The sequence below is a fragment of the Eleginops maclovinus genome, chromosome 3 (assembly GCF_036324505.1).
Source record: "Eleginops maclovinus isolate JMC-PN-2008 ecotype Puerto Natales chromosome 3, JC_Emac_rtc_rv5, whole genome shotgun sequence".
Lineage (NCBI taxonomy): Eukaryota > Metazoa > Chordata > Actinopteri > Perciformes > Eleginopidae > Eleginops > Eleginops maclovinus.
Genome location: NC_086351.1, coordinates 10370186 through 10386451, shown reverse-complemented (window position 1 = coordinate 10386451; position 16266 = coordinate 10370186). Strand labels below are relative to the sequence as shown.

General features: G+C 40.8%; 1 protein-coding gene across 2 annotated transcripts; it reads left to right on the top strand.

Annotated features, from left to right (window-relative positions):
- The first annotated feature begins 91 nt into the window (after positions 1–91).
- On the top strand, positions 92–16031 carry pklr (pyruvate kinase L/R). 2 transcript variants are annotated; one of them, XM_063878908.1, is made up of 12 exons: positions 92–152; positions 6145–6309; positions 7090–7181; positions 7275–7406; positions 8580–8766; positions 9525–9798; positions 10474–10624; positions 11515–11667; positions 11750–11916; positions 13549–13615; positions 15292–15406; positions 15672–16031. In XM_063878908.1, the coding sequence occupies exons 1-12, from the start codon at positions 140–142 to the stop codon at positions 15776–15778; spliced, it is 1623 nt and encodes a 540-aa protein (XP_063734978.1). In that variant the 5' UTR covers positions 92–139; the 3' UTR covers positions 15779–16031. The 2 variants fall into 2 exon arrangements, with proteins under 2 accessions (XP_063734978.1, XP_063734977.1); XM_063878907.1 differs by lacking the exon at positions 92–152 and adding an exon at positions 1932–2144.
- Positions 16032–16266: the final 235 nt, after the last annotated feature.

Genomic DNA, 16266 nt, shown 5'->3' with positions numbered 1-16266 from the left:
ATTGTGGCTCAGCTCGCAAAAGCAACAGTAGCATTGTTTTCCACCAGATGGCGCTGTCACGCACATCAACACATTCATTTAAATGTGTCAGTCTTGTCCCTCCCTTTGATCCCTCCTCACTGCCCTCTTGGCCTGCTTCATGGATCTCACAGGTTGGTTATTTCCTTTATTAATATCTAAACTTTAAAACCTTAGTTCCTAATCTGCCTTTGTAAACTACTGTGTAAGCTCTTATGCAGCGTCCATTTTCTGTACCCTGCTGTTCATATTACAAGCTATTTTTGTCAGGTTGTTTATTTTTCTTCTGAAACACTTTTCTTGCACACTGTTGATTTTCCCCCATCAGATAATGATGATTTATTGTGTCCCCTATAGTCAATTGTTCGCTGACACGTTTCATAAAAACACTCCTGAAACATGAAACTGAAGTGCTTGATGTTCCCAAAAAATGAAAGTTAAAGTAGCATACCACCAAGTCCCTGTTTTACTTATTTGTTTTTATTAGAAGTGTTGACAAGTTGCATATTATTTTGATATTGTTGCACTTTGGTCTGCATGTGTAAAACCAACCTTTACTCCAGTCGGGTAATTTTGTTCAATAACATTATATCATAGGTGTGTGGCACAAAGGGCTGCAGGTTTGTCTGAGGAACAAAGGTCTGTTTGTGCTCTGGCTAAAGATTTACACCATCTGACTGTCAGTCTGGGTCCTGTATGACTCTGCATGGATACAAAATCAGCTCCATGCACTCCAGGAAACGCTCAGTAATCTGTGTCAGTGAGTTGAAGACACATCATCTCTCTGTGTCATCTCATCTGTCGAAGTCTCACAGTTTTATAACATCAGCTGTTATCAGAGTAGAACATGGAGACGGTTTTGTGTGTTTTCCAATAAAACAGCAAGCTGCTGTGAATGCAAAGTGTGGAGGACAACAGATTAAAAACGATACAGACTTTTCCAAGGTATAAAAACTTTCTGGGATTAGAACCTCAAACTCAATTTCCCACAAACTACTTCTGACTTGTTTTTCTGGTCTAGAAAAATATCGTTTTATAGCAAGTCGAGTTTAAAAATGTGTATTATCACTGGATGGTTAATAATTGACTACTACTTTAAACACAGTTAGAAGCTATTAATAAAGCTGCTCTTTGGTTTAGCAGTTTAGTACTCCTCTTGAATTATAAAACTGTCTTTTTACCTTTTCAGTTCTTCATATGTATTCAACTTTGCTGTAGGCCATTTGGGTTTAAACATGTTTTTCAATAACTTATGAACGTTTATAACGGCTGTCTTGAAATACTGTACAGCCATTTCTAAATGATCTATTTACAGTTGGCCTATTACAATGCTTCCTGCGTGTATTAATGTGTTCATTTATTCTTTAAACATTTAACAAATCATTTGTCAGAAAAAAGGATAACAATTGTTTTATTTAAACAGACATCTTACATTTTCAAAAAAGTTGCACAATTTAATTTGATGTCTTCAAATGTTTAGTTTTTCAAAAACCAAAAAGTTTTACAACAATAAAACAAAAAGAAAAGCATCAACATTTGAGAGGCTGGAAAGAGAAATGCAATGTTTATTGAAATGTTAATGATATTTTTCTTTGGGTCAAAAAACAACAAATAGTTTCAGCACAATTCACAGTAATTCGAAAGCACTAGAAAGTCTCTTGTTTGAGGTTAATAGTGTTTCAAGTTCGGGGTTAGGGTGACATAACGTGCAGCGATGCAGCAATACATCACTTTGTACTGTACACCCTGATAGTTCAGTGTCATCACCGCCGCATGAAGTTCTTTCCTTGTTTAGCATCACCTTGGCTACTTATTCATCCGAAATCCTTCCTGTGTTGCAAGCAGTGCATGGCCCCCATCCAAATGAACAAGTGGGAGGAGAAACGGGGGGGGGGGATCAGAGGGGTCAGAGTGTGAAACTGAAGGAAGGAGACTGAACGAGGCTTGTTCCGCTGACGCTAGACTTACAGAATGAAAAGTGCACGACCTGAGCACACACAAGGATAAAGGCAGAGGATCAAATATAGAGAGATTGCAGGACATTGAAATACAAATAAACCAGTAGAGAAGGAAGAGCTGTGCAGTGAATTTCTAATAAACAATGGATGTATTTATGGGTAAAATGGGTAAGTGGAACACTCATTTTGTTTTATAGTATGTGGTTGTGTAGCTCTAACAACTTTTATATATTTGTCATATAACTTCAGCATGATTAAAAAAGCCCCAAAAAACCTGGAATGATTTATCTGGATTAACTGTAAGAGTGAAGTGCAAAGACACAGGAGATATATGTGTCAATTTTCTGTATTTGTGGCTATTCATTTATCATGTTCCAATATCTGTGGTTATGACAAATCAAATTATTTCATCAGAAATGGTCCTGATGTTTCTTGCAGGTTGGATTATGCCTCAATGTGTCATTTGTCATATACTTTTAAACTTCAGTGCAGAAGTTGGACAACCGCTCTCTTGCCTTGAGTTCACCGGTCCATTGCACACATGCACAGTGACCTGCGTTCATGCAGGAACGTGCCCTTCTGCAAATAGGACACACCCATCACCTGCCTCACCTATCTTATCAGTCATACTCTCTGTGCCATTGACTGATATTTTGCAGATGTCTTTGACCTGCGTTATTTTTAAGCCAGCCTTCCAGTAACAGGTACGTGCATCCACATGTGTACGTGTGTTTCCATGTATACACTGTGGGATGTGTCGGATCTGGAGGATCTCAGTGGGACACGTAATGATGTGTGCAGCGGTGCGGGAGAACTGGGTCACATGGAGGTGGAGGGAGAGAGAATGACTTGAACAGAAAGAGAGGAGAATACACTGACAGCTACCAAATCCACAGGGTAGAGGAGCTGTGTGCATGTTCACATTAACCTGTAAAATCACTTATTTCATCGTCCTCTGCAGACTTCCAACTTTGTCATTCTGTCCCTTCTCGACAGAGCACTCTAATTTATAGCACACAATTACAAAATAACACCATTAAATGATTAAGGTCAACAAGTTGTTAATCCTGCAGGCAGAGGAAAAATAATAATTGAGCCTTTCTTTTTTGTCCATTATAGATCCAAAGAAACCTTTATTGTTAGATTCCTTTTCTCATCACCTCGCCCTCCCGTCCTCCCCCCTCCTTTCACTCTTTTATCCTCACCTCTTTGCTCACATTGTGCCATTTGCAGCGACCTTGTCTGTAAAGCTCTTCTCTCGTCCTTCCCCTCGATGGTCTTTACTCCCTCCTCCCCTGTGGTGGCAGAAATTGCAGGCATGATTGATTCTGACTTTTTTTTTTGAATGGATGGCATTGAACTGTTTCAGAGCGTTCAACCAGGTACCACATTACTTTGCATGAAAGACAGCCTCAGTTTACAGGTTTCGACTCTCAGGTTTTGTAGCAGCAGTGGTGACAGGTACTGCCAGTCAGTGTTAAAAGGCTTAAAGAGCCGTGCATATATAAAAAAGACATAATAAGATAAGCATAACAACTATTTTTCTGGCTTAAAATTGCCTCTTTGTTGAGAAACAGTTTGAGTGTCTACTGAAATATCATTTGGACATTTGGAAATATATGTAATAATTACATTTGTATAGTAACAATGGCTCAATGAACAGCTTGAAGAGATGAAGCCCCAGATCATTTTTCACCTGACCGCAATTTCCTGCCTTATCTTTCGAGTCACTGTTTCGGTTTTACAATTTGTAACTTCAGCGTTTTGGTTTACTTTAGAACCTGCTGAAGCTTAATTTGCAGCCAGTACCTGTAGGACACGGAACAGTAGAAAGACACAGGAAATGACTAGCTGGTGAACTGGGTAGCTAAAAATCCAGATATTTCCCTCAGAAATGTGTGGAGACCAAACCAGAGCTACAGTAGGAGTAATAATAGACCTATTTATCAAGTGGCCAAAAACACAGAATTACATCCCTGTGTTGTCTTCAAACCACACTTCATGCATTGTTTCATTGTTGGCTTCACACCAGATTAAAAAATATATATATTTAGCTTTCACACTCGTCTTTTCATGAATCATGTCCTTATGAAGAATGCATTGGCACTCTAAATAATAGGACAGAGAAGAGCATGTATCTTCCACACAGACTGCACAACAACAAAAGAGCAGCCATATCAGTCTCTTCCAGTTCCTCTTCCATGACCCTCAGTTTGTCTTCATTCTTTCTCCCGTCACAGTCTGCTTCTCTGTCCCCTTTTCAACTCTCAAAGCCCTTTCGTTGCCATTTCCATCCATCAACCCCATGTCCTGAGACTTTCCCTCCTTTCCACATCATCTGACTTCCCCGCCCATCTGCACACCTGTTCCCACTCTCTTCAACGGTCCCATCAGAGTTTAAGGCACAATTCCAAACCGACTTCCAACTTCTATTACTTGTTTGCACATTAGGCGCTGTCCCTAAACAACAAGTGGGGAGTGGGCCTCGGTTCTGAATTCACCTGCTTCCCTACCAACTCTGTCTGTGTCCATCATGAAGCACGTTGTGTACAAATAGTTTCGTGCAAACATTTACTGGTAAACTGAGACATTTAATATCGTCATACAGTCTAGTCTAGAAAAAGGGAGACTTGTTCATTTCATTGTCACGTTTTGGATATTTACAGGGACTGTTCAAAACCAAGCTTATAAATAAAGATTTACAAAAAATTAACTGCAGTGTATTTTGAGTTTTATAATATTTATTTTGTATAATTTTTTGTCCGAAATATGCTGATTTAAAACCCTTGTTACGAAGATTTAATACATTACCTGTTTCTGTCGGAGAGAGGGGAGTTCGTCCCAAAGCTTTTGGGAATTTGGAATTGGGCCTTAATGTTGCCTTCAAACTCCTGCTACCTTGCCTGGGAACCCTAACCCTAACCCTAACCTTAAACTGAAGCTGATCTCCAGCAGTGGCTGAGTCAGTAGGGGCTTGGACTGGGAATCGTAGGGTTGCCGGTTCAAGTCCCCGAACAGACTTGAAAAATACGGAAAGTGGACTGCTAGTTGGAGAGGTCCCAGTTCACCTCCTAGGCCCTGCTGTGGTGTCCTTGAGCAAGGCAGCGGTCACCTCCAATCCCCCCCTCCCCATTGCTCCCCGGGCGCTGCACGGTAGCTGCCCACTGCTCCTAGTACTAGGATGGGTTAAATGCAGAGGACCAATTTCACTGTGTGTGCTCTGCTGTGTGCATGTATGTGACAATAAAGAGGGTTTCATCCTCTGATTCTATCTATCTTTCTCATCCTGGAAGACTGCAGCTGAAGTGTAGACACTGTTTCTTTGAAGTATGTGGAGTGAATATTTCTTTGATGTCTGGCAAGGATTGAATTAACATTTAGCATGATAATGGAAGTGTGTTTGAGTGGACATGCTACCTTACAGTCTAATGTTGTGGATGGTTTCTATACTGGGAGATACATTTGAAGCGTTGGTTTTGGCTTACCCGACAGCAGTAACTGAGTAAGCCTTGCAAAAAAACAGACACTTCAATGCATCTTGGCGAGGAAGTCTGCTGCATTATTTACACAAAGAGTTGGAGGATTTGGAAGTGCTACAGCTCGGCGCGCTGCTATAGAAATGCAAAGCTGTACCTGCCTGAATCATGTTTTCCCTAATCCTAAGGCTGCATTTGAGTCTGATAGCTGTTACCACAGTTCATTACAGGGTAGGATAATATTCGAAGAAACTGCATGCCTTCCTTCAGTTTCATCAAATACAGCCATCTTTATATCAAGGGATTCCTAGAGTTGAGACCCTTTTTGTGTTTTCATTTGTTTCAAATGTCACCATATAGCCCTTTTTATTACCGCTTCATGGCATTAATATCAGTGTTCCTTCCTGCCTTCAAATGTGTTGTTTTTCGTAAGAATCTTTTCCCCCTGCAGTGCTTCTTTTGTTTTACCATATAACTGAGACGTATGACAGATGAATGTCAACATGAATCCTGCATGCTTTAGTTAGTTAATGTAAAATCTGTGTGCCCTTTATATCTCAACATATGCTACTCAGGCTACCCAAAGTGTTGTTCATCCTTATCCTTTTCACTGAGAAAAACTGAAAGGTGTAGAGTTTTCATGACTGACTTCATCCCGCTAACAGTATTTCTCTGCTTCTTCTTTGCTACAGCTCGCATCAGGCGCTACTCTGATGTGATGACACTGCCCGATTCTTTCATCCAACGGCAGCAACTCGACGCCAGCATGGCCGACACTTTCCTAGAGCATCTCTGTCTGCTGGACATCGACCAGGAGCCAATCACAGCGCGCAACACCAGCATAATCTGCACCATTGGTGAGTGTGACAGCAGTTCTCTGACACTGAGTCTCAGTTTCATGTTTGTTTTCTGCCACTGTTGTATTTATGTCATCGCTGGCTGTCGGTCAGGCTGACATCTCTGGGGTGCTGCTCGGTGGCTCTCAGTGTTTTGGCAGAGTTTGCGTCTTGGCTCGCTCTGCCTTTCTCCTGCCGAGAAAAAAGGAAAGATTACTAGGAGCAAAACACAATACACAAATTGTTACTTACTTCTTGAGAGGTCTGATTTTCTAGATTCAACCTTAAAGGAGCAGGTATTTCTTGTGTCCAAAGGAATAAACCCGTGGTAGATAACAGCTTATTTTAGCTATTTCTGCTAAGAGGGTTATGTTTTTTGCTCCAGTGTTTGCTGATTTTCATAAAAAGTTGGGAAGCTTGAGAGCATATCCAAAACATGCTGAACATTACCAAATTCTTTATTAATTGTGATGACAATTCAAGATGAGCTCCACATGTAAACTTCAATTCATCAATCGCATCCAATTATTTTGATGGCCAATAAAATATCAGGAATTGTTAAAACAAGGTCCTCATAGATTTCCAGAACACAAAATGACATATTTAAATTGCTTATTCAAATCGACAATCCAAAACACAAACGTTTTCACTTCAATACTATTGAAAACACCAATTGCCAAATTTGAGAACTGGAACCATTGACTTTATGTGAGTCACTTTGGGCTGAAAAAAGTCTTTTCCTTATTGTTTCAGCTTTGTTTTAACATAAATTGTTCTATCTCTTACTTCTGTGTTTTTAAGGTCCTGCGTCACGATCAATCCCCAAACTCCAAGAGATGGTCAAGGCAGGAATGAATATTGCACGCCTTAATTTCTCTCATGGCTCACATGAGGTATGTACAGCACCATTACTCCCAGTTACAGTTGTACACATGTTTTCCTTCAGCCATGTATTGACTCTCGGTCTCCCTCTATGTGTCTGTCAGTACCACGGGGAAACCATCAAAAACATCCGAGAGGCGGTGGAGACGATAACCTCTGACCCCTTGTATTACCGGCCGGTTGCCATTGCCTTGGATACGAAGGGTCCAGAGATCCGCACTGGATTAGTGAAAGGGGTAAACATCTCATGCTTTATCCATCAAACCGTCTGAAGTTATTCCACATTCAGTCAGCTGTAGGACGTGCTGACGGTTTGTCGACTGCTTTCTATCCTCATCATGTCTTACCGGTTGTTGCCTACATTTTTTATTTGGCAAGTGCAGTGAGCGCTGTCTGCTGAACAAATAACACAAAGCTCTTGGAAACTTTCCATGCCTTGATTGTTTCAGAAAATGTTCTGCATGACGTGTGAGCTGCACGCTGGTTGTCGCTTGTTTTGTCTTTTCTTAATTATGTTAAAAAGCTCAATAGGAAGATAAAAGGGAGAAACTAACATGTGCTGTACATATATTAAATTTAACCATTGTTTTTTAATATATTTTACATTATGTATATCCTCTTTTTGTAACTATATGTCATGCCTTGGCCTTGCAAAACGAAGACAATTTACATTAACAGGAAAAATGTTGATAGCTTAAAAGAACGGTCACGCTTCAAATTAAATCTTAAAGTAATAAACTGTTGTTTTAAACTCAAAATAAGGACAACAATATAAGAGAACAACTAATTGTGAGTAAAAAGCAGTGGGCCTTTTTGTGGGAAAATGATAACCCCGTACAGTGGAGGTCTTTCATGTTATCATCATCATTTGCTTATCTTAATTACCAGAATTATTCATAACACACACTTGCTCAGCAAGCCATTAAATTAAACCCGCATGTGTTTAGGATCAAGCGGGCTTCAGCTCAGCTCAGACGCAGATTGGGGTTTTGCTAAAGCAAGCAGTGGAAGATAAATATTTGCTCTTCCTCATTTATTAGTACCAACAGATAGCACATGAACTATATTCAAATTCAAAGATGAGAACTGGGAGGGTTGCTGTACCCTTATCCTTTCATGCAAGGGAGAATATATTCATTGAGAAAAATGTAGCATTAAAATATCTGAGTTTGTTGATTCTTATGTTCATGGTTAACAACAACAGCTTGCAAGTCTACGTCAGTATGTAGGCACGTTAACACAAACAACAAAATAACACTTAATTCAATCAACATCAAAAAGGCAATAATTGAGTCTTTAGTTTTCTTAAAACTGATTTGAACACAGGGATGATCATAGTGTTTACTCAAAGACCGTTTTTCTTTCCTGTGTGTGTGTGTGTGTGTATTTGTTTCGCTCTCTTTGTATAGAAAGTGGAGGGGGAGGTGGAGCTGGAAAAGGGAAGCCATGTCCGTGTGGTGGCATCAGAGAACGACAGAGACAACACAGACGGGAAAATGGTCTGGGTGGATTACCCCAGCCTGCCCCAAGTCCTCAAGAAGGGAGACAAGATCTTTATAGATGACGGACTCATTGGACTCAAAGTGTTGGAAACAGGTAAAAAACATTAAGTTAAATTTAACAAGCATTTCTGTATAGCTTACCTCTTGTTTTACTTATATATTATTATTATTATTATTATTATTATTATTATTTGACTGCAGTGGAAATCATCTATAAAAAATCATAAAGGAAATCATACAGATAACAATGATATACAGAAAAAGAAACACAGCATTTGTTTCTTTAGCTTACCTCTAAGTGTTGTCATTCACTTTGATTGTGGTCTATGCAAAGTCCTATTGGTCCTTTTAATGTGTTGCTCTAATCCATTTGTAGCAACAATGGACCTCCTCATTTGGTCACATAATGATTGGCCCTGTTGAATCACATTTGTTTAAAAAGAGGCGACCTCTCTTAGCTGAATAACCTGTGAATAAAATAAATACAAATGTGCTCACAAAATCTGCTTTCCCACTATTATGCTAGTCTGTATCCTGTCGGAGCCTCTACAGTCTGCTAAACACAGTGGGGCACCTAGTCTATACAGCTAGGATATTTATCAAAATCCAAACATTTTAAGGACTTTCCTACAATAAGTGTCAAATGTATGCTAGAGCTTAAACTGGAGATCTTCATTATCTTCTGCAAGATGATGTATACCACACTACTATATTGTTGTTATCAGCTATCTATCTTCTATCGATCCACTAAACTTAAAAGCATAATCTTTACCAAGAATTGGGCTGTTGTGGCTATCCCAAATTCATAAAGTGTCCTTTATTTGACCTGTTGTTTTCCTAACTCCTCTCTAGGAGCTGACTGGGTGGACACTGTGGTGGAGTCGGGGGGGCTGCTGTGCAGCCGTAAAGGAGTGAACCTGCCCGGCTGCGACCTCATCAACATGAATGCGGTCAGCGAGCGAGACGAGGCCGACCTGAGGTTCGGGGTGGCGCAGGGCATCGACATCGTATTCGCCAGCTTCATCCGCTCGGCCCAGGATGTCAAAGATGTGCGGCGAACTCTGGGGCCGCACGGGCGGGACATCAAAGTGATCAGCAAGGTGGAAAGCCGGCAAGGGGTTCAGAAGTGAGTCGAGGAAAATATTTGAATATGTTTTAGCTGGCAGCAGTAGGGTGTGACAGGAATTAAAAATCCCTCCTCCTGTGAAAAGCCAGCTGTCAGTGATGCATTGACACTTTAATGCTAAGCAATCTGTGTCTGTCTGTGTGAGTTAGGGCTGCCACTAATCATATCTAACAAAATGTGTGTCACAGCTCTCTCATCCCAATTACTCATCCCTCGTTTCCTCCTGTTACACATTGACTGCTGACAGCATTTAACTATAGCTGGAATTGAAATGCAATTTCCCAAAACTAGATCCTATAATGAAGATTATGTGATCCATGATGATGTTTTTCTAAATGTTGCACGATATGTCCTGTTCTAATGCTCTTGTGGCTTTTTTCTTAGATCTGCATTTCTTACATTATGCATGTTCTTTAGATCATAATTAACATCAGTATCTTCGCCATGTTTTCAAGATCCAGGAACTGTGAGCAAAATCCTGTTTTTGCAGATCGTGATGTGCATTTGAATAATCATAAAGCACAGAAACAAACATTATCATCTTCATTTTCGTGCCTCTGCTTCTTCATCGCTGCTTACTCCTCTTTCTGAGCTCTTTTTCCCTCAACTCCCTTTTATATTTATCCTAAACTCTCAATCCTTTGTCTCCTCATCCTCCTCTAATCTATCCGTCAGCTTTCAGGAGATCTTAGCTGAGAGTGACGGCGTGATGGTTGCCAGGGGCGACCTGGGGATCGAAATCCCGGCTGAGAAAGTCTTCATCGCCCAGAAGATGATGATTGGACGCTGCAACTCTGCCGGCAAGCCAGTCATTTGTGCCACACAGGTCAGGGGCGAGCACGGACACAAACACACAAAGAAGGAATCTGTAAATGTGCAAATTTAGACTCTTAACTGCAGAATTTCCCGATCACGTCAAATGTGTTGGAATAACTAACATTAAAATTCAACAGGCGCATATTAACCTTGCACTTCTACATTATGCACTCACACTTACTTCCATTAGATTCAATCTCAAAGACACACACATTTCCTCTCTTTTACACCCCTCTCCCTTGCACACACACACACACACACACACACACACACACACACACACACACACACACACACACACACACACACACACACACACACACACACACACACACACACACACACACACACACACCCACACACTAACACACACACACACACACACACACACAACTCCTGCAGCCATGTTGAGTCACAGTGCTGTTTTCTTGTTTATGCTACAGCTCCTGACACAGAGTGACAGCGTTATGGCAGCTTTGCTACTCAATACCTGCGCTCGCAATCACCCCCCCCCCCTCCACACACACGTACACTAATCAGCATTAGCAGCAGTTCCTTCCCTACGAGAAAAATACAGTTCATGAAGCAACGCTGAAATCTCATTTTCCATCTGTCTGCCCTGCTTATTGACTCATACCACAGAGTCTCGGCGTGTCAATAATGATCTTGCGAACTCATGCTCCCCTGATTCACTCTAAATGATCTCTCATTTCTCCTCCACTACCGCCCAACCATCCACAGAGCCATTCTCCCCTCTCCTCGTTCCCGACGCCTGCATGCCTTACATTACTTTCTCATCTAGTGACATAAAAAGTGCTTTATTTGTAATGAATGAATTGATCCAAGTGGAAACGTTTTTTTTGGTTGTGGTTAAAAGACTAATGTGTCATGTGTTTGTAGATGCTGGAGAGCATGGTGGCCCACCCACGACCAACCAGAGCGGAGGGCAGTGACGTCGCCAACGCCGTGCTGGATGGAGCAGACTGTGTAATGTTATCTGGGGAGACGGCCAAAGGACTGTTTCCTGTGGAGGCAGTCGCTATGATGCACTCGGTGTGTGTTTCTGTGTGCATGATGTCCATTGTGTTACTTATTGCAGTGCCCTCTGATAATGCTCTCTGTCTCTTTCTCTCAGATCTGCAGGGAGGCAGAGGCGGCCATTTTCCACCAGCAGCTGTTTGAGGAGTTGCGTCGCCTCACTCCTCTCACCTCTGACCCCACAGAGGTCACTGCCATCGGAGCGGTAGAGTCCTCCTTCAAGTGCTGCGCTGGGGCCATCATAGTCCTCACCACCAGCGGCAGGTGTGTATACCCACAGAGCCAAAGTTTATTGCCTTAGTAGAGAGAGTTACCTTTCATATAAATATTCACAGTTCATTACAGTATATAGATAATAAGTTATACTTTACAGTGGCCCAAGATAAAATGATTATTTTATGGTTTAATGATTATATTATCTTACTGGCGTGATCTTGGAGGAGTACATTAAAGAGCCTCAACACTAAAGATTTATGCGAGGTGACCGCCGGAGAATTTAGATTTGCACTACTCTCTGCAGTGTAGCTTTCTATTCCCCTGTCCCTGACACTTTAATACTCCTGATCCATAATCAACATTATACTACCAGACACTACAAATCCTGTCCCTGGCAGGGTCAAACTGCTCTGGTGCTGTTTGAGGAAAATATTGTTTAATGGTCATATCTAAGACACAGCTGTAGTTTAAGCCAAGCACAGAGAACGGGCCTGCCTTATCATACTGGTAAAAACAGCTTCCACAATGCCATGTGCCTGTACTGGGAAAGAGAGGGAAAAGATAAATTCCCTATCAACTGGAACCTGTATATATTTAAGCTATCATCAGACAAATAGTAAACGGACTTGCCTTTCCACCACTCAAAGCGCTTTTACACTAAAGGCCAAATATCCATTAACACATGCACTGATGCCACGGCTTCCATATACAAGGTGCCAAACTGTTCATTATCTCATCTATCATTTCAAACTAGTCTCATGAGGTTTGGGAATGATTGTAATTACCGTTAATAAAAGGTGAACTTGGATTGCCTGTCTTTAACTGAAGAGATACTCCAGTCTCCTGCATGAAAGACAGCCACTCTACTTGCCGCTCCACGACCCTGACCTCTGCAGTGTAGCTTTCCACCCTACAGACACACCACTTTCTGCTTTGCTTCTGAAGGGTGGTGGTGGACACTGATCCGTCGGGTGGAATCATCCAATATGATTGAATTCCTAGGAGAGTCAGCTGACTTTTTCTATGCCCTAAAGCATGCCCACATTGGGTAAACATGTCACTCACAGTTTTTGAGTTTCCCCTCTTCCCTCTGGATATGCACACAGGCTCTTCAAAAGGCTGGAACAACCGATGTGATTTTCCTCTCAAAGCAAAGCTGCAGATTGAATAATGCAGTACTCTTCTTTCTTATCTTTTCACATCCTTAGGGTAGGTTATGTTGACTAATGGTTGTTGTGTTCCTCTTAAGTTGTTGTGCATTTTTTGTGAATTCTGGCTGCTTTGCTGTGTAAATTAATCAAAAAGGCTGAGCAGACACAGCTGAGCTTGATTTTAGATCAAGATTGTAATTAAATAAAACGGAGAGTCTACAGCGATGCTATCAGCTCTGAGAGGGTGTACTTTAGACACGGAAGTGCTTTGATCCGAATGCAAATGTAGGCATGCTAAGGCCCTCACAATGACAACGCTGAAAGGCTGATTTTCAAGCAGGTAAATGTTTACCATATTGAAAGCCTTAGTTTATCGTGTAAGCGTGCACATTATTTCTAATTACATGAAAATGTCGAAAAAGATACATTTAGGGTTTTTACTGAATGATGGTGCGCAATGAAAAATCATATAATAGTTGTGCATATGTGCCAACCTTTGCTAATATGTTTTCCCTCTCCATCTCTCCAGGGCGGCACATCTCCTGTCCAGGTACCGTCCTCGCTGTCCCATTATTTCAATCACCAGGTGCCCTCAGGTACAGTCTGCCGCTGCGAACCAGCAGAGCCTTTGTCTTGCTGAAAAACAGCCTAATTGTTGATGAGTCACACTTTCCAAAAACTGCAAAATGTGTTATACAATCAATGTTTACTCTCTCTTTTGTTGTAAGTGATGGCGGCACTGAAGATGTCTAACAGGTCTCATCGACTGAGCACTTTTATTAGTGTATTTTACTGGAGGGTATTTCTGTTTTATGGGACAGTCATTTAAAAAGATCACGAGTGTGTCATTATATGCTTCAGAGTAGATCATAGTTAATTATGATTTTAAATTCATGTGGATTAAATCCATATAAAGAAACATGATAAATGGTCCACATGGAGGTCAGAGCAGCACATCTGTCGTGTGGACACACCGAGCTCTGTGGACGGCTGCCTGCATGGGGTCTTATCCTGTGACAATATGATAATCCCAATTACATCTCAGATCACAGGATGGTCTTTTTTAACTGAGAGCAAGATCTCCTTTTGAAGTACAAATAATGTATGGTACGAAAAAGTAGTAGTATGTGATGGAAACAACATTTACATTAAAACTGAAACAAAAACAATAACGGCAAAACAGATACGCAATCAAATATTGTTCTAATGTTTTAAGAAAAACAGATTATAAATGCTAGTGCCTGTAAGATGTAAAAAAAATGTGTTTCTATAAGGTGCCTCCTTAAATTATATGTATTAGAGACTAAAGCTTAGATGGAAAAGGCCTGTACTTAAATAAACCAAAGCAAAAGCATCAATAAGATATTTAGACAAAGCCAAATTAACCTTAACCGTAATACAGAAATAGTAATAGAGTTGGTATTTCAAGCTATAATTATCATAAGTCTGTAACAGATGTCTGTGTTTTGAGATTAAAGGTGAAACAAAGGGAAAGGTCCACAGTTATTTAAGATACTTGGGATCTTTTAATGAGTTGTTCTGCTCATTATGCTTAGCCAAATGTTGATGTGTATGAAAGGGCACTTTAAGTCACATGCTTTGTATTTATTAGCTGCTGGAGGTACTGGATGGTTGTGGGTTGAATATGTACAGCAAAATGAAAGGCATTTTTTAGGCCTTTTAGTTTTTGAGATAAGGTTTTGAGTCTTTGAAAGTTAAATCGACCTCATAATGGTACGAGATCAATGTGTCCCAACCTGAGGGCGGAGACTTCCCATGAGGTCACAACAAAACCTTTTTAACCAGATATATCTTCGGTTGCACAAAATTATATTAGGATTGTTTCCCTTTTCATCATTTAAATACTTCTTCTAAAAGGGATTACAATGCAAGAATCTGAGGAAATCTGTCTTTGTTTTAACTAATCATAAGTCAGGTCATAGTAAACTGTGATTAGGGATCACAAATAGGGATTACTTTATAGATTTTTCACACAGAAAAATGGTTGGGAACCACTGCATGACAAAGGTCATTGTGGCCGTATATCCTCAAGTGGATGACCAAATGACTTTGCCATATCACTGGTTTACATGTAGATGTCGGAGATATGTTTTTCTATTACCATAATAAAATGCTGTTTGATACTTTTGGTCTCTTTTAATCTTTTCCAATTATGAAAAGCTTTTATGTAGTGCTTTATTTGTAGGTCATTTGTAGTTTTTTGACGCTCAATGTGTAACAAAACCTTGATATATTTGGTCCTCTCCCTCAGGTGGCACGTCAGTCACAGCTGTTGAGAGGAGTGTTTCCCGTCCTCTTCCACCCTCTGCCTGCTCCCGTCTGGGCTGACGATGTAGACAACAGGGTCAACTTCGGCATGGACATAGGTGTGTGTGTGTGTGTGTGTGTGTGTGTGTGTGTGTGTGTGTGTGTGTGTGTGTGTGTGTGTGTGTGTGTGTGTGTGTGTGTGTGTGTGTGTGTGTGTGTGTGTGTGGGGGGGGGGGGGGGGTGGGGGGGGGTGGGGGTGTGTGTGTGTGTGTGTGTGTGTGTGTGTGTGTGTGTGAGCTGTTTGTCTGAGTATATCCTGCTGATTAGCTATGATACCTTCTTACTCACAAACCTTTTTCGATTTCTTTCTATGCTCCTCTTCAGGCAAAGCAAGAGGATTCTTCAAGTCGGGCGACATGGTGATTGTGGTGACAGGCTGGATCCCCGGGTCTGGTCACACCAACATTATGAGAGCAGTCAACGTCCCATAACAACTGACTTTACATGACTCTAAATCTGACTGACATGCAGACCTATAAACATGATAAGAACGTAAAAACCATCCCTTTTTATAAATTCAACAATAACCACTGGGAGTTATAGCTTATCAAAAGCAGCAGCATCATTGTTACTTAAACTCAAGGTTATGTTAGGGAAACTCTGGTCTCATGAATGTTGAATTTGTTTTTAATGTGTCTTAAAGCAATGACTCCCTCCAAATAAAACTTGAATCATTAAGTTTAACACGCTGTTCTTCTCTTTCATACAAAGACTTAAGCTTGACTAATTTAGCCGTCTTATTATTTTAATCTCTCGCTATTTATTGGAGTAATATTGGATTGAAAGTGAACATTGTCTCTTCGCCTGCCATTGTTGGCGCGTATCATTATTGGTAGCCTTTATCGAATTTGTAGATAAGTCTTTTATTCCAGTCCATAGTCCTGAGCTTATCTCTGTGACTGCACAATTCTTTTTCCCA

What these genes read in the sequence shown, in the direction of transcription:
- pklr (XM_063878907.1), top strand. Translation starts at nt 2,120, where the DNA reads ATGGATGTATTTATGGGTAAAATGG. An exon ending in TGTATTTATGGGTAAAATGG is followed by an intron (nt 2,145 to 6,144) that starts GTAAGTGGAACA and finishes TCTTTGCTACAG; the next exon opens with CTCGCATCAGGCGCTACTCT. An exon ending in TCTCTCATGGCTCACATGAG is followed by an intron (nt 7,182 to 7,274) that starts GTATGTACAGCA and finishes TGTGTCTGTCAG; the next exon opens with TACCACGGGGAAACCATCAA.